Raw genomic sequence first — 26,460 nt, 5'->3', positions numbered from 1 at the left:
GAAAGTACAAATAGCACTTTGGGAAGCCAGAATTCCAATCAACGGCAGCTATATTTGTTAGGACTTGGCTCTTATGCACTTTCACAAGGAGACAGTCGCGATTGGGAATCATTAACATAAAGGTTCTTTATTACATAACCCCAACGTCCAAGCAAGAAGTAATAACGTAGAAACATCAAAGCCATCCAATAAATAACCCACTCTCCTCACCTGTCTCATAAGAGACCGGAAGTGGCTTTGCCCCTAACTAACATGGCGTCCAGGTAATTTCCGTTCTCCTCCTCTCTGGTGTTTGGGCTCGGCGGCTTCTCCCGGTCGTAACCCGCTGCAGCCACTTAGCAAACTTGTCTCCGGTGTCTCACTGTGGAGGGCGGGGCTACAAAGGGGAATCTGAGCGGTGATTGGTTGCGTCACATTAGGAACGTGACTTCGGGGAGTTGGATCGTCCACGCGGGCAGTGATTGGTTGCGGAGAGGCGGGGGCGACTTGATCGCCGGAGCTGTGTGCGCCGCGGTGAGGAGAGACATGGGTCAGGCGACCAAGGTGACAGGGCCCAGGGAGGGTTTGGGTTTGTTGCCTACGGGGAGGGAAAACGAGCAGCCTTTTGCAGGTTGTCTGGAATTTCAGTAGGTGTGGGTTCAGAACCCTTCACGGAGCTCGTGAACTTTGCCCCTGAGGAGCCCAGTGACCACCTGCGAAGGGCGGTGGAGGATTTGTGCTGGTGCGAGGAGGGAGGGTGGCACCGTGTTTCCCTACTCCTCTCGTGGGGTACCAAAGTGTGTGTTCGTACCTCGTGCAAGTTTCTGCCCCCGTTTCATCCCCACACCGAGTGTTTGAGGGACCTTTTTCACATGGTTGAGAGGTAGACGAGACGCCAAAGGCAGCTCTGCACTGGAACCATCTACTGAATGAAAGGTCCGACGAGGTGGCGTTTAGTCGGATAACCGGAAGGTACCCCCGAAGTATGGCAGCCGAGGAAACTGAATCCTGGCGGAATCACTTGCCAAAAATCAACACCAACGGAGACAGAGCAGAGACGCATGAGACCTGAGTGCTCGGAATAAGCTTGGGAAGTGATGGTCCCGCCGGGTGCTTCCTTGAGGAGCTGGTGTCCGACTGATTTCTTGTCAAACTGATGCACGTTCCTGGCTGGCGCACACTTCTTAGGAGCTAGCCATCCCTAGTCTCTGTCACTGGCTGCAGTATAAGCGTGGAAGCGGGGAAAAGGCCTGTTCCAGTAGAGTGAGGAAAGGCAGTGTTTGTGGTTGGTCAGTAATAAGGCACCACCAAGCGGTGCCTCCTGTACGACTGACTTTGGTGTTCTCAGTACATTTTAGTATATGTCACAGCATCAGTAGAAACAGTTGTAAAGAGTTATTCAGCTAATTTATTGAGTGTCTATAATAGCTATCAGTAATACCTTACAGCCAACATTTAGCCTGACCTGTCTAGGCATAGCACCTTTGACTTCATAAAGAAATTTAGCAGGGAGGGGATTTTGAATTGAAAATACAGTGTATTTTGTGAGCTTATAGCTGGGATTTGGAGGGATACAAATAATAATAATAATAATAATAATAATATCTTGGGATGTCTGGGTCGCTGAGTCAGTTGAGCATCCTGCTTTTATCTCAGCTTAGGCCTTGATGTCAGTATCTTGAGTTGGAGCCCTGTGGTTGGGCTCCACACTGGGCATGAAGCCTATTTAAAAAAAAAAAAAAAATTAAAGGGTGCCTGGGTGGCTCAGTGGGTTAAAGCCTCTGCGTTCAGCTCAGGTCATGATCTCAGGGTCCTGGGATCAAGTCCCGCATCAGGCTCTCTGCTCAGCAGGGAGCCTGCTTCCTCTTCTCTCTCTGCCTGCCTTTTTGTCTACTTGTGATCTTTCTCTATCAAATAAATAAATAAAATCTCCTAAAAAAATGGGGAAAAAAAGTCTTTAGTAGAATTGAAAGTTAAGACCTGAAGTTTGATTAGAAATTAGCTAAAAGAGGGTGCCTGGATGGCTCAGTTGGTTAAGCCGCTGCCTTCTGCTCAAGTCATGATCCCAGGGTCCTGGATTCGAGTCCTACATCGCAGTCCCCTGGCTCTGCAGGGAGCTTGCTTCTTCTCCCTCTCTCTGCCACTCCCACTGCTTTTGCATGCCCACACTCTCTCTGAAATAAATAAATAAAATCTTTTAAAAAGAAAAAATAAACTAGCTAGAAGAGAGGAAAAAAATATTTCAGAAAGAGGAAAAAGTATATGGAAAGTCCTTGAAGTGGGATGTTGCTTGCAAAACTTGAATTCAAAAGTAATTAAATAAGATTCATTCCAGAAACACTTTTGGGGAGCCTTGCTATGTATAGAAGATACTTATGGTAAGTGTAAAGGATACGTAGCCTTTGAGGAGGTATGGGACCATAGCGAATATGTATTTGATTCACATACTATGCAGTAAGTGCCCAATGCTGTGGATGTTCTCAGGAAGGGCATGTAACCCAGACTTAGAAGAGATAGAAAAGTAATAACTATCTAAAGTGAAACCTAGTTCAGAAATTTCCCATACACCCCTGATATTAACCCATTATGTAAGAAAATTGAGACAAAAAGCCTGAGTAACTTGTCCGTGCTACAATAAGTGGCAGTGTCCTGTTCCAACTGATCTGTAGAGAATCCACTTTCCAAATGCATTACCTAAATTATCCAATTAGTATAAGTAAATGAGGAAGAGAAGATAATCTGTGACCTTACTTTCTGCATTTAATAAAAATTTATTAACTCCAAGGTGATTTTAGCTCTTAGAGCTCCAAGACAGTATTGATGACATTTTCCTTTTCTTATACTAGTTCTCTTGTTTTAAGTTTTTATTTAAATGCCAGTTAACCTACAGTGTAATATTAGTTTTAGGTGTATACTATAGTGATTCAACACTTCCATACAACACCTGCAATCCTTAATCCCTATCACCTGTTTAATCCATCCCCACTCTGGTAACCATTAGTTTGTTCCTTATACTTAAAGAGTCTCTTTCTTAGTTTGCTTCTCCCTTTTTTCCCCCTTTTCTAATTTTTTTCTTAAATTCCACATATGAGTGAAATCATATGGTATTTGTCTTTCTCTGTTTTATTTTGCTTAGCATAATACTTTCTGGCTCCATCCACATCATTGCAAATGGCAAAATTTCATTCTTTTATGGCTGAACAATACTCCATTGTATATTTATGTCACTTCTTTATCCATTCATCAGTCAATGGACATTTGAGCTGTTTCCATAATTTTGCTATTGTAAGTAATTTTGCTGTAAACATCAGGATGCATATAACCCTTTGAATTAATATATTTGTATTCTGTGGGTAAATACCTAGTATTGCAGTTGCTGGATCATAGGATAATTCTATTTTTAACTTTTTGAGGAACCTCCACACTGTTTTCCAGAGTGGCTGTACCAGTTTGCATTCCTACCAGCTGTACAAGAGGGTTCCTCTTCCACATCCTCACCGATATCTGTTATTTCTTTTGTTTTTGAGTTTAGCCATGCTGATAGGTATGAGGTGGTATCTCATGTAGTTTTGATTTGCATTTCTCTGATGATGAGTAATGTTGAGTGTCTTTTCATGTGTTTGTTGACTATCTGTATGTCTTCTTTGGAAAGATGTCTATTCATGTCGTCTACCCCTTTTTAAACTGGATTATTCATTTTATGGGTGTTGAGTTTTATAAGTTCTTTGTATATTTTGGGTACATGTCATTTGCCAATATCTTTTTCCATTCTTCCTTTTAGTTTTGTTGATTGTTTTCTTTGCTGTGCAAAAGCTATTGTGATATACTCCCAATTGTTTAATTATACTTTTGTTTCCCTTGACTCAGGAGACATATCTAGAAGTTGCTACAGCTAATGTAAAAGAGGTGACTGCCTGTGTTCTCTTCTAGGATTTTCATGGTATCATGTTTCATATTAAGGTCCTTAATCCATTTTGAATTTATTTTTGTGTACACTAGTTCTTAAATTAGGGATACTGGCTGTTTTGTTAATGAAATTAGTTTTTTCCCTGGAGAAACACGTAAAATGATTAGATTTACTTAACTTTCCACTTTGCTTTTAATCCCAGGTAACTTGTCTTCTACCACTCTTGTAATACTAAACTGCCTGGGTTTCTATGATATTCTATTACCTTTGAAGTCCATATTTCTACAATCTTTTCAAGGCAGTCTCAAAATTCTTTCAGTCTCTACACATTTCAATTTCAAAGCCACTTACATATTTTTGGGTATTCATTATAGCAGTACCCCACTTTCCAATACTAACATCTGTATTAGTTTTCAATGGCTGTTCTAACAATGTACCACAAACTAGGTGGCTTAAAGCAACAGAAAGATATTGTCTCCACAATTCTAGAGCTAGACGTCTGAAATGAAGGTGCCAGCAGGGCCATGCGTCCTCTGAAACTGGGTAGAATCTTTACTTCTATTTGATGTATTGATGCTAGCCATCAATCCTTGATGTTCATTGGCTTGTTGGCTTACTCTTGGATCACTCTGATCTCTGCCTCCATCTTCACATGGCATTCTGTGTGTCTCTGTTCACATGGCATTTCCTCCTTTTAAGGATACCAGTCATATTGTATTATAGCCCACTTTAATGACCTCATCTTAACTTAATTCATCTGCAAAGACCCTATTTCCAAATAAAGTCACATTTTACAAGTACTAGGAATTAAGATTTAAGTATGTCCTTTGGAGGAACACAATTCAAGCTATAACAGGTATTTCTGAATTTATAGAAGTTTGAGTCATTTCTCCTTTTTGACTGTTGTGAATAGTGCTGCTATGATCGTTTATGTCCAAGTTTTTGTGTAGACCTATGTTTTCATTTCTGTCGGCTGTGTATCTTAAGTGTCGAATTGCTAGATCAGGTGATAACATTATGTTTGACTTTTTGAGCAACTGGCAAACTGTTTTCCAAACAAGTTACAACATTTTATATTCCCACCAGTAATGTAAAAGAGTTTCAGTTTCCCCACATTCTCGCCAATACTCCTTACTGATTTTCTTTTTCGTTACAGCCATTCTGCTTGGCTTAAGTTTATTTCACTGAGATTTAGATTTCTATTTCCCAGATGCCAAATCATATTGAGCATCTTTTTATGGCCTTGATGACCATTTGTCTATCTTTAGTGAAATGTCTATTGAAATCGTTTTTCTATGTTTTTATTGTAGAGTTATAAAAGTTCTTTAATTGTTCCAAATAACAGCCCCTTACCACATATATGGTATGGAAATATTTTCTTCTGTTTAGGGCTTGTCTTTTCCCTTTCTCTCTAGAGCAATTTTTTTTTTTTTTTTTTTTTTTTTAGTTTTCATGAAGCTGATAAATGTGTAAGGTTTGAAATATTGAAGTGTTATAAACAGAAACCAATAGGTGTGTACTTCCTTCTACATACTCCCAATTCTGCTCCCCAGGGATAAGTGCTTTTAATCATTTTAGCTATTTTTACATTTACCTCCCTGTTTCTAAAGAATATATTTAAACTGCTATTCATTTTTTTTTCTTTTGAGAGATACTGTTTACTAACTTTTAACAATACAAGTTGATGACTAAGCTCGCCGTTTTAACTTAGTCCTCTCATTTACAAATTTTGGTTAGTTTTCTTTTTTTTTTTAAGCTACTATGACTGTATAAAATTGTCCACAGCGGAGTCTTCTAATATATGATTACATTGCTTTTTTTTTCTAATTGTGTTTTTCTTGAAATTAATAACCGTGTTTTTATTATCATTGGTTAGTTTCCTACTTACCTGTTCCCAAAATCAGTTATCAGTTTGGTTTTTTCCTGGGAACATTTTTTCTGGAGTAGTTCAAACTTCTGCTGTAGTCTAGACTAGTTGCTTTGTGGGCCGGCCACACAGATGCTGACCTGTATTTGTCCTTCACCTTCTTTGTGTTGGTTCACCCTTCTCACCCATGTTTTTCTTTTATAGTTCATCCCCTTGTTGTGTAACACACTCTTTTATAGCTTTACAAGGAAGGATATGGCAGATAAGATACGTTGTATTTTCAAAACATCTCTTTGCCTTTGCAGTTAAATGATAATCTGGCTATGTATGGTATTCTTTTTTTTTTTTTTTAAGATTTTATTTATTTGACAGAGATCACAGGTAGACAGAGAGGCAGGCAGAGAGAGAGAGAGGAGGAAGCAGGCTCCCCATTGAGCAGAGAGCCCCATGCAGTGCTCAAATCCCAGGACCCCGGGATCATGACCTGAGCCGAAGTCAGAGGCTTTAACTGACTGAGCCACCCAGGTGCCCCTATGTATGGTATTCTAAGCTGGACTTTTTTTTGGGTTTTTTTGGTGGGCAGCAAAGTTTATTAAGTGATAGTAAAGTGATAGTACAAAGCTCCTAAAGAGGAAGGGGACTGGAGAGAATTGCTTTGGACATTTTTTTTTTAACTTGAAAATCTTACACCATTGTCTTCTCACAGTAATACTGTTTAGAAGGCAGGTGTCATTCTGATTTTCTATCCTTTTTATGTAAACTGTTTATCTTTGAATTTTTTTTTTATTAGCATTGTTCTGAACCTATATCATGATGTACTATGGTATGGGTTTTGTGTTGGGCACTTGGAGCTTTTTCAGTCAAGCAACTGATTAACCTTACTTGGTGACATTTTCTTAATTTTTCCCCTTTTTAATTTATTTTGTCTGTTTTCTCTGCCCTTTTTTTTAAAGATTTATTTGTTTGAGAGAGAGATGGTGAAGGGTTGAGAGAGAATCTTAAGCAGACTCCACACCAAGAGCAAACGCTAATGCAGGGCTCCGTCCCAGAGCCCTGAGATCATGACCTGAGCCAAAATTAATAGTCAGACACTTAACCAACTAAGGGACCCAGGGGCCCCTCTGTTCTTTCTTGTTGGAAATCCTGGGTGTTTTTTTTGTTTTATTTTTGTTTTTTAAAGATTTTATTTATTTATTTGACAGACAGAGATCACAGGTAGGCAGAGAGACAGGCAGAGAGAGGAGGAATCAGGCTCCCTGCTGAGGAGAGAGCCCGATATGGGGGCTCAATCCCAGAACCCTGAGATCATGATCCGACCCGAAGGCAGAGGCTTTAACCCTCTGAGCCACCTAGGCACCCCTGGAAATCCTGTTAATGTAATCGTTGGTTCACTTAGAGGACTCCCTTAATTGTGTTTTCTCTCCTCAATTTCTGAGTTTTTATTTTACTTCTCAGCTGTTTTTCTACCCTTAATATTTGCTATCACTCATTTGTTACCTGAGCGCCTTGGGTGTTTTCTGAATGTTCCTTTTTTAATTTACTGTGACTTCTTTTTGTTGTTATTCCATCTTTGCAGTCACTTAAGTTTCTGAAGAAGTTTGTTGTGGTGTTGGTTTTTGTTTTGTTGTATTTTTATGTTTTCTGCTTCATGTTTCCTGTTTCTGCTTTGGTGTCTGCCTTTGATGTTATAGGTTTTCTAATATATGTAAATACCTAAAACAATGCCTAGCACACAGAGTATACTTAGTAAATAAATATTAGATATTTTATCTAGTGAATGAATTGGAGGAAAGGAGGAAATAGTGGTAGAGTGTCTAAGTGATCTAAGCAAGAGATGGGAGGGTCTGAACTTAAATAATTTTCAGGAATGGAAAATATCAAAACATTAGAGAGACATTCCTAAAATTTTCACATGAAGAGTAATATAGATTAAAAGAATTGCCTAGAGATTTCCAGCTTGAGAAACTCAGTGTCTTCTGTTTCTGAAATTGAAAATACAGGAGAAAAAAAAATACTGGGTGATCAATACTGAGTACTTTTTAAACTTGAGAAGTGTGAGGTAGGCTTGGCCTAACACTAAGGCCTCTACACAGTCTGTCTTCTACCAAAATGTCAGGCTCTTCTCTCTGTTTTTTTAACATAGTCTTAGAATATTCATAAGTCTCAGCGTTCCACTTCTTTGGGAAATCACAATTATACTTTCCTAAATTATCTGAAACATCTTCCTTCTGGGCTCTCTTAAGATGTAGTAAGTCCATGAGTTTGTATAAATGTGTATAAAACTTTAAAAGCAGTTGAAGGTCTCAACATGGTAAGAAAAGTGAGAACGAATACATACCAGACTAATAAAGTTACTCTAGCAGACTGGTTTTGGCAGGAGTATTATTAACTTTTTAACCATACTTGGTTTTTCCCAAAGAACTTGGTATTTTAGGGCACCTGGGTGGCTCAGTGGGTTGGGCCTCTGCCTTCAGCTTGGGTTGTGATCTCAGGGTCCTGGGGTCGAGCCCCACATCGGGCTCTCTGCTTGGCAGGGAGCCTGCTTCCCTCTCTCTCTCTCTGCCTGCCTCTCTGCCTATTTGTGATTCTATCGAATAAATAAATAAAATCTTCACAAAAAAAAAAGAACGTGGTATTTTTGTAAATGTAATTTTTTTTTAATTTAAAGATCAATTAAGAAGGGAAAGTTATTTTGGCAAACCCTGGTTTTCACCAGCTATTTTGAAAAATAATCAAAGTAACAAAAGGTAAAATACTTTGTAATCCTTTTAATTATATAAAATGTAAATTTTCTTTTTTTGAGGTCTGAATTCTAATTTTTTTTACAGGTTTTACAGCTCTTTAAAACATTACACAGGACCAGACAACGAGTTTTTAAAAATGATACCAGAGCATTAGAAGGTAAGTTTATTTTCACCACTTTGGAGTAAATCAGTTCTTCACATATCCAAGAGAACTTGTATAGTCAAGACCCAGCTTGGAGAGTGATCTTTGTTATCTCTCCCCTAATAATGTTGTTATGTTTTATGAACATTGGTTTATATTACACTACTTTGGGGAGTATCTACTTAAATATTTTTAACATCTAGTGTTTATAGAGAACCAGAAAAGATAAAAAATTCAGCACACTCCATTGCTTGTCAAGCCATTAAACTTATTTCTATTATATAATCATATTTTCACACTCCCTAGGAACAGATACTTCCATATTTTTAATTTCTTGTGCCATTCTAGAAGTGATAGCAGCTGTGAAAGAGAATCTGTCCCAAATGTTTTACAAATTTAGTGTTTCACTGTTTTAAGTGGCTTTAATCGTATGTAGAAGTCAGAGTTCTGAATCTAAAGTTAGGTATTGGTCATGTGCAGTATCTGTTTTCATATATTACTAAAACTCTTTAGGAGGGCACCTAGGTAGTATCCCTACTGTCCCTAGGAATTCAAGTTTTTGTAATTTACCAAGAATAATTTCTTGAATATTAAAGTACATACGTCATATTATATATGCTTTACCAAATTCATGTAGTTCTTCATATATCCCTGTGGGGTAGTTACTGTTACAACTTATTTTTTCCAATGAGAAAACTGATAAAATGTGAAAGGATTTGACCCACATCATACTAGTGAGAGGTAGAGCTGGGATTTATCCTAAGCAGTTTGGCTCTAAATCCCAAATCTTCAGCACCTTATATTGAAATATATAAAGCATAGAAGGAGGGTTTTCTGGCTGTTCTCCATCAACAGCACTTTAAGTGTTATTAAGTGACATAAGAATAGCTAACATGGTGTAGTTACTAAGCACTTTACATGGGTTGTTCCTTTACATGCTCAAATAACAATAAGGCAGTTGTCAGATTAGACTAAAATTATGCTATAATGATGACAAAGTGCCAGCCAAACCATTTTTATGTATATTTTGGTACTTTGTCTTTATTGAGTGTGTGTGTGTGTGTGTGTGTTTGTGGTTTAACATGTTTGTATATATTGAGTTTTGCCATTTTAAAGCATTTTAAATTTTCAGATTCATAGAAAAAAAGTATTGAATGGGATTCACTAGAATCTGATAGCTAGAGATATGCAAATGAATTGGAGGTTTAGAGCAAGAAATGAAAGTATTAATATATTAGAGTGTATTAGGTTTAATTAAAAATTTGCCAGCCTGTCAAAAGTTTTCCAGGATAGTTTAAAAAAAAAAAGTCTTATTTTTATAATTAGTTTCACTTGAGGCAAAACTATTTTGACTACTAGTGAAGTAGTCATTCATAATGAATAATATATAAATTCTTGGGACAGGAATTATAAATTAGAAGAGAAATATTTATATATATATTTTTTTCTTTCTCTAGCAGCCAGAATAAAGATAAATGAAGAATTCAAAAGTAATAAAAGTGAAACTTCTCCCAAGAAGATAGAAGAGGTATAGTAATTGAGTCTTTCAATTATGATAAAGCCCTTATACATTTTCTTAGAGAATGATGAAAATAGAGGGGGTATATGAAATAAAAATTATTACTTGATGGTTGAGGGAATCACAATTATAGGTAACCTACACTTGTTTGGTATGGCTCACCTCTTCAAGGTCATCCTCTACACCCCTAAGACAGCAAGTTGCCAGTGTATAGAACATAGATGTAGCTATGGTCAAAGCAAGAGCAGTTGAACCAACCCAGAAATCCACAGAAATTCTATCTTTATGTAAGGCAAATGAGTAAACCTAAGGAGAGTGAGTATTACAACTACAGAAGGAATTTCTGTTCATTTAGCTCAAGTAGACTAGCTTTTTTTTTTTTTAATTCCTAACTCAACAGTGAAAGTTAATCAGCCACAATTTGTGAACTATTCTTGCTTCGCCTTTTGGTCACTTGCTCTAGTTGAAGACAGTCAGTCTACTGACACTGATCTGTGAGCTTCTTAATACTCCCAGTACATGTTCATTTAAAAAAATGCACAATTCCATTTTTGTATAAAATCATACTGCATATACATACATATTGTCTCTATTTTGAGCCTCTTAAGTGTTTCTGTATCTAACTTCGTATGAATGTAGGAAAAGGACCCTTAGGAGGAAAATAAAAAATGGAAATTTATTTGCAGGAGCAGTTATAATTCCAAGAATTGGTTTGATAAGGAGGAAGCTACAAATTAGAGAAAATCTTCAATGTTTAATAAAATTTCTACATGTTAAATTTATTTTATAAAAATAAATTTATTTTGGAGCACCTGGGCGACTCAGTGGGTAAAGCCTCTGCTTCCAGCTCGGGTCATGATCTCAGAGTCCTGGGATCAAGCCCCACATCAAGCTCCCTGCTCAATGGAGAGCCTGCTTCCCCCTCTCTGCCTGCTGCTCTGCCTACTTGTGATCTCTCTGTCAAAAAAATAAATAAAATATTTTTTAAAAATACATTTATTTTGGGACGCCTGGGTGGCTCAGTTGGTTAGGCAGCTGCCTTTGGCTCAGGTCATGATCCCAGCGTCCTGGGATCGAGTCCCACATCAGGCTCCTTGCTCCGCAGGGAGCCTGCTTCTCCCTCTGACTCTGCCTTCCAGTCTGTCTGCCTGTGCTCGCTCTCGCTTGCTCTCTCTCTGACAAATAAATAAATAAAATCTTAAAAAAAAAAAAAATACATTTATTTTTAGTAGAGAAAAATGCTGTTTTTAGAATAGTAAATACCTGTAATAATCAAGTTAATAAGTTAAAATGAGATAGCCTAAATGTTTTTATTCCTCTGATATAAAAAAGAAAGGAAAAGATTTCATTTAACAATCTGGTAGGGCAAATAGGGACCATGTAGTTTTTATTCATGGCAGAAGTTAAGATGACATCATAATCAAGTCATAAGTTGAAGAGAAGTTACAAGATCTATACAAAAGTTTGCATTATTTGCTGGTCAGTAGGCTGATGAATAACAATATGGTAATTATTTTTAAAATTAGAAATCATGATAAAAAATTTTTAAATTGGCATGTCTATATCAACTGGGAAATGAACTACAATCTTCTAAATTCCCTTTACTTGTAAAGCACTAATTTAACATCAAGCAGTTTAGAAATGACATATTTGTTATATGCAAATGTATATTTTGTATAATTCTGCATAGATTAAAGCAGAGAGCCCTACGCGGGGCTCGATCCCATGACCCAAGCTGAAGGCAGAGGTTTAACCCACTGAGCCACCCAGGCGCCCCAGGTATCTTTTATACCAGCAGTTCTCTGTTTAGTCTCAAGACCGTTTGCCTTCTTAGAAGTTGAGGACCCCAAAAAGTGCATTTCATGTGGTGTGTCTTTAAATATTTTCCTTAGTAGGAATTGAAATTAAGAGATTTTTGAAATTTGTATTTTTTGTCTAAAAATAATAAACTTATTACATGGTAACAAATACACTGTTTATGGAAAATAACTATTTTCAGGACATTTAGTAAGAAGAGTGAGCACTGTTTTACCATTTTGCAAATCTCTTTAAAGTCTGGCTTAATAGAAAGCAATTCAGTTCTCCTGTCTGCTTCCTCATTCAATTTGGTGCAGTGTATTTTAAGTTAAAATATATGAAGAAAATTCAGCCTCGCACAGATAAGTAGTTGGAAAAGAGTAGGAGTATATAATAGTCATTTCAAAATAAGTTGTGAATCTGGGCCGTCTGGGTGGCTCAGTGGTTTAGCCTCTACCTTTGGCTCAGGTCATGATCCTGGAGTCCTGGGATTGAGCCCCACATTGGGCTCTCTGCTTGGCAGGGAGCCTGCTTCCTCCTCTCTCGGCCTGCCTCTCTGCCTACTTGTGATCTCTGTCTGTCAAATAAATAAATAAAATCTTTAAAAAAAAAAAACAAGTTGTGAATATTCTTTTATACTACACCTCAACAAATAGTAAACTTCCTTCAAGGTTAGTTGCATTGTGGAACTCTGTTATCTGTTAGACCAGTGGGTGGAAAGAGGTAGATAGGTAAGTAAGGAGATAGATAGATTTTTTGGTGGGGGGGAGCCCTCCAGGATTCATACAGACCACCTCCTGCTCTTCCTTTCTGATTTCCCCTTATCCCTTATTACTCATCAAGCCTTGTTTCCTGCCTTAGACCTATGAGTCTAAGGTTTAAGTACTTCCAGTGGATGAGGAGACCCATTTTTATTCTTTCTTTCTCCTGCTAAGTCCCTTCTCAGATCTGTTGGGAGTTGAGACTTTGCTCTTCTACCCCTTCTCTATGTCTGTTAATGGCAGCTCCCATCTTTTATAGCTCAGAGCAAAAAAACTTGGTGCTCTCTTTCATGATTGCTGTCTTTCTCTCACACTTACATCCAACCTGTCAACCAATTTTTTTGACTTCAGAATATATCTGGAATTCAACCACTGCTCATCCTCCCCATCATTACCTCCTACTTCAAGCCACCATCATCTTTCACTTGATTGTTACAACAGCCTCCTAGTGGGTCTCACTGCTTCATCCCTAACCTCCCTACAGTCTATTCTCAATACCTTTAAAGGCTGATTGAGCCTTTTTTTTTTTTTTCAAGATTTTATTTATTTGACAGAGATCACAAGTAGCAGAGAGGCAGGCAGAGAGAGAGTTGAGGAAGCAAGCTCCCCTCTAACAGGGAACCCAATGCAGGGCTCGATCCCAGGACCCTGGGATCATGACCTGAGCCAAAGGCAGAGGCTTTGGCTATTGTGGACATTGCTGCTATAAACATTCGGGTGCATGTGCCCCTTTGGATCACTACGTTTGTATCTTTAGGGTAAATACCCAATAGTGCAATTGCTGGGTCATAGGGCAGTTCTATTTTCAACATTCTGAGGAACCTCCATGCTGTTTTCCAGAGTGGCTGCACCAGCTTGCATTCCCACCAACAGTGTAGGAGGGTTCCCCTTTCTCCACATCCTCGCCAGCATCTGTCATTTCCTGACTTGTTGATTTTAGCCATTCTGACTGGTGTGAGGTGATATCTCATTGTGGTTTTGATTTGTATTTCCCTGATGCCGAGTGATATGGAGCACTTTTTCATGTGTCTGTTGGCCATCTGGATGTCTTCTTTGCAGAAATGTCTGTTCATGTCCTCTGCCCATTTCTTGATTGGATTATTTGTTCTTTGGGTGTTGAGTTTGCTAAGTTCTTTATAGATTCTGGACACTAGTCCTTTATCTGATATGTCGTTTGCAAATATCTTCTCCCATTCTGTCAGTTGTCTTTTGATTTTGTTAACTGTTTCCTTTGCTGTGCAAAAGCTTTTGATCTTGATGAAATCCCAATAATTCATTTTTTCCCTTGCTTCCCTTGCCTTTTGCGTTGTTCCTAGGAAGATGTTGCTGCGGCAGAGGTCGAAGAGGTTGCTGCCTGTGTTCTCCTCAAGGATTTTGATGGATTCCTTTCGCACATTGAGGTCCTTCATCCATTTTGAGTCTATTTTTGTGTGTGGTGTAAGGAAATGGTCCAATTTCATTTTTCTACATGTGGCTGTCCAATTTTCCCAGCACCATTTATTGAAGAGGCTGTCTTTTTTCCATTGGACATTCTTTCCTGCTTTGTCGAAGATGAGTTGACCATAGATTTGAGGGTCTATTTCTGGGCTCTCTATTCTGTTCCATTGATCTATGTGTCTGTTTTTGTGCCAGTACCATGCTGTCTTGATGATGACAGCTTTGTAATAGAGCTTGAAGTCCGGAATTGTGATGCCACCAACGTTGGCTTTCTTTTTCAATATCCCTTTGGCTATTCGAGGTCTTTTCTGGTTCCATATAAATTTTAGCATTATTTGTTCCATTTCTTTGAAAAAGATGGATGGTACTTTGATAGGAATTGCATTAAATGTGTAGATTGCTTTAGGTATCATAGACATTTTCACAATATTTATTCTTCCAATCCAGGAGCATGGAACATTTTTCCATTTCTTTGTGTCTTCCTCAATTTCTTTCATGAGTACTTTATAGTTTTCTGAGTATAGATTCTGTGTCTCTTTGGTTAGGTTTATTCCTAGGTATCTTATGGTTTTGGATGCAATTGTAAATGGGATTGACTCCTTAATATCTCTTTCTTCTGTCTTGCTGTTGGTGTAGAGAAATGCAACTGATTTCTGTGCATTGATTTTATATCCTGACACTTTACTGAATTTCTGTATAAGTTCTAGCAGTTTTGGAGTGGAGTCTTTTGGGTTTTCCACATATAGTATCATATCATCTGCGAAGAGTGATAATTTGACTTCTTCTTTGCCGATTTGGATGCCTTTAATTTCCTTTTGTTGTCTGATTGCTGAGGCTAGGACCTCTAGTACTATGTTGAATAGCAGTGGTGATAATGGACATCCCTGCCGTGTTCCTGACCTTAGTGGAAAAGCTTTCAGTTTTTCTCCATTGAGAATGATATTTGCGGTGGGTTTTTCATAGATGGCTTTGATGATATTGAGGTATGTGCCCTCTATCCCTACACTTTGAAGAGTTTTGATCAGGAAGGGATGCTGTACTTTGTCAAATGCTTTTTCAGCATCTATTGAAAGTATCATATGGTTCTTGTTCTTTCTTTTATTGATGTGTTGTATCACATTGACTGATTTGCGGATGTTGAACCAACCTTGCAGCCCTGGAATAAATCCCACTTGGTCGTGGTGAATAATCTTTTTAATGTACTGTTGAATCCTATTGGCTAGTATTTTGTTGAGTATTTTCGCATCTGTGTTCATCAAGGATATCGGTCTATAGCTCTCTTTTTTGGTGGGATCCTTGTCTGGTTTTGGGATCAAGGTGATGCTGGCCTCATAAAATGAGTTTGGAAGTTTTCCTTCCATTTCTATTTTTTGGAACAGTTTCAGGAGAATAGGAATTAGTTCTTCTTTAAATGTTTGGTAGAATTCCCCCGGGAAGCCATCTGGCCCTGGGCTTTTGTTTGTTTGGAGATTTTTAATGACTGTTTCAATCTCCTTACTGGTTATGGGTCTGTTCAGGCTTTCTATTTCTTCCTGGTTCAGTTGTGGTAGTTTATATGTTTCTAGGAATGCATCCATTTCTTCCAGATGGATCAAGAAGATGTGGTATATATACACAATGGAATACTATGCAGCCATCAAAAGAAATGAAGTCTTGCCATTTGCGACAACATGGATGGAACTAGAGCGTATCATGCTTAGCGAAATAAGTCAAGCAGAGAAAGACAACTATCATATGATCTCCCTGATATGAGGAAGTGGTGATGCAACATGGAGGCTTAAGTGGGTAGGAGAAGAATCAATGAAACAAGATGGGATTGGGAGGGAGACAAACCATAAGTGACTCTTAATCTCACAAAACAAACTGAGGGTTGCTGGGGGGAGGGGGTTTGGGAGAAGGGGGTGGGATTATGGACATTGGGGAGGGTATGTGCTTTGGTGAGTGCTGTGAAGTGTGTAAACCTGGTGATTCACAGACCTGTACCCCTGGGGATAAAAATATATGTTTATAAAAAATAAAAAGTTAAAAAAAAAAAAAAAAAAAAAGGCAGAGGCTTTAACCCACTGAGCCACCCAGGCACCCCAGATTGAAACTTTTAAATAAAAAGACATAGGCCATCACACCTGTATTCACAACCCCCATAGCTTCTCATCCCAAAGCAAAATCTAAAGTCTTTACTGTGAACTATAAGACTGTATCATCTGACATCTGTTGACTTCCACTCAGGTCCCTCCGTCCCTCTTAATTATTACATTCTGAGTGCATTGAGAGCATTTGCATTTACCAAGAACTTTCCTATCTCAGGGCGTTTATGCTTGCTTATTTCTAGAATATTATTCTCCTGCAGGCCCTTAAGCCTTCATTTAGTAGACCAGTAGGTTGAATCTGCCTTTCTCTTTGAATGGATCTTTTACCATGCATGATTTTGTAACATCTTGCACTGTTGATTTGGGAAATAGAAGTTCACCAAGTAATGCATATCTTCTAAATGTTAATGTAATTCAGTATGTAATATTTTAAGATTATATTTATTAATATTAATATCTAATCAGAAAAACCCATAAGCATTGAAAAACTGTCAAGCTTATGATGGCAGATACAGTTAACCTAGAATTCTATTTTTTTTCTTGAAAATGTGAATTTTATCATTGTCAGCAAATACAGTTAGTTGTTTTCTTGAAGTAACAGAGTCAACTTGTTCATTTTCAAGAAAATGTTTGCCAAATACCCAAGTATGAATGATCATAGTTCGTCTACTGTTCATTCATATAAAAGAGTATTCCATGGAGAAAGCTTTACTTCTCACAACTTGGTGCAGAGAGCTTTAGTATTATGAAAATCATTTTGACTTCATGGTATCTAAAAGGATCTCACGGTCCTTCAGGAGTCCACAGCTTTGAGAATCTTTGTTCTAGTCCACTTTATTTTGCATATGATAAATTCTGAAACTTAAAGAGAGTAGGTTTTTAACCCAAGATCTTATATTTAATGATAGAGCTATTTCAACTCCTAGTTCAGTATTATTTCTAGTATTTAGAACATCCAATTCTATAAAAGAAAGATTCAACCCTCTCCCAAAGAAAACAACATTTTAAACATAAAAAATATATATTCCAACAAAAAATATTCTGAATCTCTTTTGGAACAAAATATGGAACAGATGGATAAAAGTTAAAAGTACACACATGTCTGAGTTTTCTGTATGCTTGGAATGGTTACAAAAAGTTAAAGGCAGTATAACCCAAAAAGAAATAACTGTAAACTTACAGTTTTCAAAAAACAGTACATTCATAAGGACCATTGAAAAAATACCCAAAGGATTTATTCTGTTTGGTTTTCTTAACAGCTAATAAAAATAGGTTCCGATGTTGAATTGTTGCTCAGAACATCTGTTATACAAGCTATTCACACAGACCACAATACACTGAGTAAGTAAAATTTAAAAAAAAATAATTTGTGACTTCATTGTATTTTAAAATACTGAGCAATTGCAACACTTTTAATGTTGATTAGTAAAACAGCTTGATTTTGCCAGTGTATATGTATCTTGTATACATTTGTAAGGCTACCATTTTAAATGGCAGGTTATAAAACTTTGCTGTACTGTATTTTTTTCTTTTTCTTTTTTAAATTTATGTTTTCTTTTTAATCTTAACCACTGGTTACATTACAGACTAGTTAGAAAGACAGTATGACTAGCTTTTCATCATATTTATTTGGGCTTCTTTCGTGTTATCTTTTATCACCTACTTAAACTGTCTAGTTCTTTACCTTTTATTCTATGAATAGAGTTATTTTTAAAATGGTTATAAGAAATGGAGATATAGCTAAGGATCCTCCATTATACCTCCAGACTCCTTGTAGGGCTTCAGCAGAGTTTTCATTTCACATTATATTTTGTTTGCATTGCCTAAATAAATGTATCTTTGGGGACAACAACAAGAACAACAAAAGAGATGGTATTCAAATTTTTGAAAGGCTTCTTCTTTTTTTTAAGTGAGCTACCAAATTATACAAGCAGAAAAGTGCACAATTTATAACTATACAGCCAGTGAGTTTTCACAAGGTGAAATATCCATGTAACCAACATCTATAGTAAGCTATTTAATATTACCAGTATCTCCAAAATCCATCATGTCCTCATGTCTTTTCCAGATACCCCCTTCCAACAAGCGAACCACTATACTACTACTACTATAGATTTTAAACTTAGTATAATAAAATGTTCGAACTTCATGTAAATGGAATCATATAGGATTACTGTTTTACTGTTTTGTGTAGTTTCTTTCAGCATTATATTTGTGAGATTCATCTATATTGTTGTGTATACCAACATTTCTATGACTATTGTTTGTATATACCACAGTTTATCCTTCCTGTTCATTTGGGTTGCTCCTAGTTCTGCACTATAATGAATATTGATTCTTTGAACATTATTGGATGTGCCTTTTAGTTTAAAATTTGTACATATATGAAAAATGAAATGTACACATATATTTACACATACATGTACATATGTATGTACATATATATAAAATATATATATACACAATTGACCCTTGAACAGGAGAGGGGCTAGCGTTGCTGACGTCCTGCATGTTAGAAAATTCATGTAGGGGCACCTGGGTGGCTCAGTGGGTTAAGCCTCTGCCTTCAGCTTAGCTCATGATCTCAGGGTCCTGGGATCAAGCCCCACATCAGGCTCTCTGCTCAGCGGGGAGCCTGCTTCCCCCTCTTTCTCTCTGCCTGCCTCTCTGCCTACTTGTGATCTCTGTCAAATAAATAAATAAAATCTTTAAAAAAAAAAAAAAAAGAAAAGAAAAGAAAATTCATGTATAACATGCCTGGCTAGCTCAACTGGTTAAGCATCCAGCTACTGATTTCGGCTCAGGCCATGATCTCTGGGCGTGGAGCCTGCTTAGGATTCTCTCTCCCTCTCCTGCCCCTCCCCACTGCTTGAAGTCTCTCTCTCTCTCTCAAAAAAAAAAAAATTATGTATAACTTTTGACTACCCAAAAATCTGAACTACTGATAGGCACCTTTAATGAGAAGCTTTACTGATAACATAAGCAGTACATTAATACATATTTTGTATGTTATATGTATTATAAGCTATAGTCTTAAAATAAGCTGGAGAAAAGAGAATGTTATTAAAATCATAAGAGAAAAGACATTTATAGTACTCCACTGTATTTATGAAGAAATCTTAATGTATGCTGCTGCTAACTGGTTTTCCAAAGTGGTTAGACTAATTTACATATCCAGCAGCAGTGTCTGGCTCCAGTAGCTTGACATCCTCATCAGCGCTTAGTACTCTACATCTTTAATTTTCGCTTTTCTGATAATTGTGTAATGGTATTGCATTGTGATTTTAACTTAAAATCTTTGGTAACCAATGAGGTATTAGCACCTTTTCAGTTGTTAAATGGCCATTTGGTTATTCTCCTTTATGAACTGTCAAATTATTCAAGTCTTCTTCCTGTTTTTCCAAGGGGTTATCTGCCTTTTTATTATGGATGTGAAGAAATTATATGTTCTTCTATATAAGAACATATATAGAACATATATAAGAACATATATGTTCTTATGTTTATTATTGATGTGAAGAAATTTGTATGTTCTGAATATGTATTCTTCCTTGCATATGTGTCTTATAGGAATCTTCTACTTAATGGCTTGCTTTTTGTTTTGGTAATGTTTTTTGATAAGAAGGTCTTAATTCTAATGTGATCCAGTTTGTCTGTTTTTATGTTTATAGTTGGTACTTTAGAGTCCTGTAAGAAACCTTTGTCTATTTCAAGCAAGGTCATAAGAAATTCTCTTGGGCTTTCTTCCCAAAGCTTTATTGTTTGATCTTTTCCATTTGGTTGTTTATATCAACTAGAGTTGATTTTTGTTTATGATGTGAGATAGGAGTGAAGATTTTTTTTCAATTTTATTTATTTATTTATGAAGGCCGGGTTGGGGGGTGCACAAGCAGGGGTAATGGCAGGGAGAGGGAGAAACAGGCTCCCTACTCTGCAGGGAGCCTGATGCAGGACTCAATCCCAGAACCCTGAAATCATGACCCAAGCCCAAGGCAGACACTTAACTGCCTGAGCCACCCAGACGCCCCTTTTTTTAATTGAAGTATAGTTGACACAGTGTTATTTTAGTTTTTGGTGCACAACATAGTGATACAACAACACCGTAGGTACTATACTAATCCCAGGTGTAGCTACCATTTGTTACTACACAGCACTATTACACTACCATTGACAATATTCCCTACTCCATACCTTTTACCCTGTGACTTATTTATTCCGTAACTGAAAGCCTGTACCTCCCACTCCCCCTTTACCTCTTTTTGCCCATTCCCCCACCATTGTCACCTCTGGCAACCACCAGTTTGTTCTCTGTATTTATAGGTCTCTTTCTGCTTTTTTATTCATTGTTGTTGTTTGGTTCCACATAAAAGTGAAATCATAAGCTCTTTGTCAAGAATTATTTTTTTACATGTGAATTTCCAGTTAATCCAGCATCATTTATTAAGAAGACCCCTTGGGGCACCTGGGTGGCTCAGTGGGTTAAAACCTCTGACTTCGGCTCAGGTCATGATCCCAGGGTCCTGGGATCAAGCCCCACATCGGGCTCTCTGCTCTGCAGGGGGCCTGCTTCTCTTCCTCTCTCTCTGCCTGCCTCTCTGCCTACTTGTGATCTCTCTGCAAATAAATAAATAAAATATTTTTTTTAAAAAACTTTTATAAAGAAGACCCCTTTTTCCCCACTGCAGTGCAGAATCACCTTTGTTCTAAAATCAGATAACTATATATCTGCATATATCTGTTTCTGAACTTTATAATCTGTATGGTTTTTCTATCCATGCATCATATCCCATAATGTCTTAATTATTACAGCCTTATAATAAATCTTGATATTTAGTAGTATAAGTCCTATAGAGCTTTAAAGTTATTTTTAGTTCATGAGAATTTATCAGAAATTACTAGCTCATTATGCCTCCATCAGAAAGGATGAATACCCAACTTTTGTAGCAACATGGACGGGACTGGAAGAAATTAGGCTGAGTGAAATAAGTCAAGCAGAGAGAGTCAATTATTATATGGTTTCACTTATTTGTGCAGCATAACCTAATAGCATGGAGGACATGGGGAGATGGAGAGGAGAGGGGAATTGGGGAAAATTGGAAGGGGAGGTGAATCATGAGAGACTATGGACTCTGAAAAACAATCTGAGGGGTTTGAAGTGGCGGGGGGGGGGGGGGCATGGGAGGTTGGAGTACCAGGTGGTGGGTATTATAGAGGGCACGGATTGCATGGAGCACTGGGTGTGGTGAAAAAATACTGAATACTGTTATGCTGAAAATAAATAAATTTAATTAAAAAAAAAAAAAGAAAGAAAGAAATTACTAGCTCTAGGGGCACCTGGATGGCTCAGTGGGTTAAACCTCTGCCTTCAGCCCAGGTCATGATCTCAGGGTCCTGGGATCAAGCCCTGCATCAGGCTCCCTGCTCAGCGGGGAGCTTGCTTCCCCATCTCTCTGCCTGCCTCTCTACCTACTTGTGATTCCTCTCTCTGTCAAGTAAATAAATAAAACATTTTTAAAAAGGCAGTACTAGCTCTGAGTTGTATTTATAAGAGCAGTAAACATAGTTAATCTAAATTGCAAATTTTAGTCATCATCTTTAATCTTAATAATGATCTTTAGAGCTTTTGTATAGTATAGCAACATTTTATACAGGTAGTCACAGCTTAATGTTATTTTTAACATTTAAAAAAAGGTATTTTTATTTACATGAACAAAAATTTAGGTTATTTCATCTAAATTTGATATCCATATTTCAGATGCCTGGTTTTAGATGCAACAGTATTGCTTTAAATTTCTTTTTATCTGTTGGTTTTCTGTATAATTTCATTCTCCCACAAGATTGGAAATTTTGACTCTTTCATGGTAATTAGTATAGAATGCTGTATTACCTTAATAATGGCCCCATTCTTTCTATTAAGAGAAATATGGGTCTCTTTTTTTTAATTTATTCCTGTGAATCCAAGATACAACAAATCTGATTTTTTTTTTTTAAGATTTTATTTATTTATTTGAGAGACAGAGATCACAACTAGGCAGAGAGACAGACGGGGGAGTGGGGGGGGAGCAGGATCCCTGCAGAGCAGAGAGCCTGATTTGGGGCTCTATCCCAGGACCCTGGGAATCATGACCTGAGCTGAAGGCAAGAGTCTTTAACCCACTGAGCCACCCAGGCGCCCCAACAAATCTGATTTTTGTTTTAAAGATTTATTTATTTATTTATTTGACAGACAGATCACAAGTAGGCAGAGAGGCAGGCAGAAAGAGAGAAGGAAGCAGGCTCCTCGCTGAGCAGAGAGCCCGATGAGGGGCTTGATCCTAGGACCCTGGGATCATGACCTGAGCTGAAGGCAGAGGCTTTAACCCACTGAGCCACCCAGGCGCCCCAACAAATCTGATTTTTTAATCTCTGTTTTACAATTACTTTAAGCAAATCTCTCCATAAATTTTAGTAGTGTCTGTACTGGTATACAGAAATGAATTAAAATTTTGCTACTTGGCTAAAAAGCAAGAATTGTGATAGTGTGTTTCTAAAAAATATTAGATAATGTCCCAACATGAAAAATAATAGAAACTGAAAATAATAAAATTAAATAATCAAGTTCAGAAGCAGATACATGAATTCTAAATCCATGTTTCTTTTTCCTTCTCTTTCAAATAACTAGAGTAGAAATAAAATATGAACACCTACCAAGAACTCTTTTTATACTGAATAACTTCTCATTGTTTCCTTCTTATTTTTTTTTAAGTAAGCACCATGCCTGAACTCACAACCCTGAAATCAAGAGTCACATGATCTACTGACTGAGCCAACCAGGCACCCCTCTCATTTTTTCCTTTTTTAAAAAAAAATCACATCTCTCTCCTTGCAGAGAATTACCAGCTTCTTTATTACAGACCTAATAATTTCATCATTTGAAAAAAACTCAGTTTTTGAAACTTTGTAAAATGTCAACATTTTATTTTTTTAAATTTTTTAATCTCAATTCCATTATAGTTAATATACAATGTTATGGGGTACCTGGGTGGCTCAGTCATAAATGTCTGCCTTCGGCTCAGGTCATGATCACAGGGTCCTGGGATGAAGCGCTGTATTGGGCTCCGTGCTTGGCAGGAAACCTGCTTCTCCCTCTTCCACTCCCCCTGCTTGTGTTCCCTCTCTCACTGTGTCTCTATCAAATAAATAAATAAAATCTTTTAAAAAATAGTGTTGTATTAGTTTCAGGAATACAATATAGTGATTCAGCAATTCTATAAATTACTCAGTGCTCATCATGGTAAGTATATTTTTAATCTCCTTCACCTATTTTACCCTTCCCCCTGCCCACCTCCCCTCTGATAACCATCAACTTATTCTCTAGAGTTAAGAGTCTGTTTTTTGGTTTGTCTCTTTTTTGTTGTTGTTCACTTGTTTTGTTTCTTATATTCCACAAATGAATGAAAGTATGTGCTATTTCTTTCTCTAACTTATTTCACTTAACATTATGCTCTCTAGATCTGTCCATATTGTTGGAAATTGCAAGAGTACATTCTTTTTTATTGCTGAATAATATTCCATCTTATACATGTAAAACCACATCTTCTTTATCCATTTATCTGTCAGTGGATACTTGGGCTGCTTCCATAATTTGACTATTATAAATAATGCTGCAGTAAACATAGAGGTGCATATATCTTCTCAAATCAGTGTTTTCTTATTCTTGGGGTAAATACCCACTAGTGGAATTACTGGCTTATAAAGTAGTTGTATTTTTTAATTTTTTGAGGAACCTCCATACTGTTTTCCTCAGTGGCTGCACCAGTTTGTATTCCCACAAACAGTGAATAAAGGTTCTTTTTTTTTTTTTTTTTTTTTTTTTTTTTATAAACATATATTTTTATCCCCAGGGGTACAGGTCTGTGAAACACCAGGTTTACACACTTCACAGCACTCACCAAATCACATACCCTCCCCAATGTCCATAATCCCACCCCCTTCTCCCAAACCCCCTCCCCCCAGAAACCCTCAGTTTGTTTTGTGAGATTAAGAGTCACTTATGGTTTGTCTCCCTCCCAATCCCATCTTGTTTCATTTATTCTTCTTCTACCCACTTAAGCCTCCATGTTGCATCACCACTTCCTCATATCAGGGAGATCATATGATAGTTGTCTTTCTCTCCTTGACTTATTTCGCTAAGCATGATGCGCTCTAGTTCCATCCATGTTGTTGCAAATGGCAAGATTTCATTTCTTTTGATGGCTGCATAGTATTCCATTGTGTATATATACCACATCTTCTTGATCCATTCATCTGTGGATGGACATCTAGGTTCTTTCCATAGTTTGGCTATATGAATAAAGGTTCTTATTTCTCCACATCTTTACCAACACTTGTTGTTTCCTGTCTTTGATTTTAGCCCTCAGGCAAGTGTGAGGTGATACCTCATTGTGATTTTGATTTGATTTTCCTGATTATGGATGATGTTGAGCATTTTTTCATGTTTCTGTTAGACATCTGTGTATCTTCTTTGGAGAAATGTCTATTCATATCTTCTGCCCATTTTTAATTAGATTTTGGGGGGTTTTGGTGTTGAGTTGTATCAGTTCTTTGTATATATTTAGATACTAACCCTTTATCAGATATGTCATCTGCAAATATTTTCTCCCATTCCATAGGTTTTTAGTTTTGTTGATTCATTATTTTTTTCCTATTTGTCTTTTTTTAATTTTTTATTAACATATAATGTATTATTAGCCCCAGGGGTACAGGTCTGTGAATCATCAGGTACACACATCATAGCACAAACCCTCCCCAGTGTCTATAACCCAACCACCCTCTCCCTAACACCCTCCAAATTCATTATTTTTTTTAAAAGATTTTATTTATTAGTTTGACAGAGAGAAATCACAAGTAGATGGAGAGGCAGGCAGAGAGAGAGAGACAGAGAAGCAGGCTCCCTGCTGAGCAGAGAGCCCGACATGGGACTCGATCCCAGGACCCTGAGAGAATGACCTGAGCCAAAGGCAGCAGCTTAACCCACTGAGCCACCCAGGCGCCCCAAATTCATTATTTTTACAATCTTTTCAAATATTGGGGAAACTGGGGCAGGATGAGAAAAAAAATATTAGGGAAACTTTTTATTTCCATATATTCCCTACTTTTTTCTGTGCATCTAGTTTATTTGTTTTTTGGTATCTCTGATACATGAGTTTGGATTAATCATAATCTTTGATTCATACCATTTTCATCATTGGTCTAGCCTAGCTTTGCTAGGTATTATATAGAAAAAGAATAACTATGATTAGATAAATACTGAAATTATCCCCTTGTTCTATATTTGTTCATTGGTTATTGACATTTGTCACAGCCCTCTTTCTCATATGAACATTGGCAGCTGGTTTCATTGTTGGCCTTTTTCAAACATATATTTTATAGACAGTTACCAAATTTGTGAAAAAGAAAAAGCTATGTATAAGAAGATGTATGATGAACAAATTGTGAACAAAAAAACTCAGGGCTTCATGTGGTTATATATTAATCATACCTCATTTCTAAAAGTTCCAGGGGCGCCTGATGGTTCAGTGGGTTAAACTTCTGCCTTCAGCCTGGGTCATGGGATAGAGCCCAGGGTCCGGCTCTCTGCTCAGTGGGGAGCCTGCTTCCCCCCCCCCACCCCCTCCGCCTGCCTCTCCACCTTCTTGTGATCTCTCTCTCTGTCAAATAAATAAATAAAAATCTAAAAAAAAAAAAAAAAATCCAGGAAACTATTCTTTATTTCAGGTATATTTTTAAACTTCTATTCTTTGTTTTTTTAATATTTGTCTTTGCCTAAAACAATCTAATGTTTTTTTATTCTGAGGCAAGTTCATGTGATCCAACAAACATTTATTGAATACATACTGTGTTAGGCACTGAAAATAAAAAATTAGCAAGACAGTTCCTGTCCTAATGGAACTTAGAGTGCTGTGATAAACAGTTAAGTATTACAATCATTTGGGTGCCACGAAAAGAGAGGCAGATGTGTAGTTGAGGCACACAGGCAGAGTTCCAAATCCAACACTTGGTGGGTCAGGACAGATTCTTAGAAAAAAACAGGTTTTTTTTTCAAGTTCTTTAATTTGAGTTTATATATATCTGTGTGCTTAATATGTTTAGAGATCTTTCTAGAACTGTGGAGCTAAATATTCTAAATATTTTAATGCCCTGTAATTTGTTTATATCCTAAACAACACTCTGATTACCAA

The 26,460-nt window shown here is 37.2% G+C and overlaps 1 protein-coding gene across 2 annotated transcripts in view; it reads left to right on the top strand.

Moving 5' to 3' along the window:
- Positions 1 to 431: 431 nt before the first annotated feature.
- LYRM7 (LYR motif containing 7) overlaps positions 432 to 26,460 on the top strand; it is a 36,742-nt gene continuing 10,713 nt past the window's right edge. Inside the window, exons 1-4 of one of the 2 annotated variants that reach the window (XM_082725811.1) lie at positions 432 to 543; positions 8,582 to 8,654; positions 10,097 to 10,167; positions 17,500 to 17,581. In XM_082725811.1, the coding sequence (XP_082581937.1) occupies positions 526 to 543; positions 8,582 to 8,654; positions 10,097 to 10,167; positions 17,500 to 17,581 (244 nt within the window). In that variant the 5' untranslated portion in view covers positions 432 to 525. The remainder of the gene's footprint in view (positions 544 to 8,581; positions 8,655 to 10,096; positions 10,168 to 17,499; positions 17,582 to 26,460) is intronic. The other variant, XM_082725812.1, reaches the window with a different exon arrangement.

This window comes from Mustela nivalis (assembly GCF_964662115.1).
Source record: "Mustela nivalis genome assembly, chromosome: 3".
NCBI lineage: Eukaryota > Metazoa > Chordata > Mammalia > Carnivora > Mustelidae > Mustela > Mustela nivalis.
The sequence above is the reverse complement of the archived record's forward strand: the minus strand, read 5'-3'. Positions and strand labels throughout refer to the sequence as shown.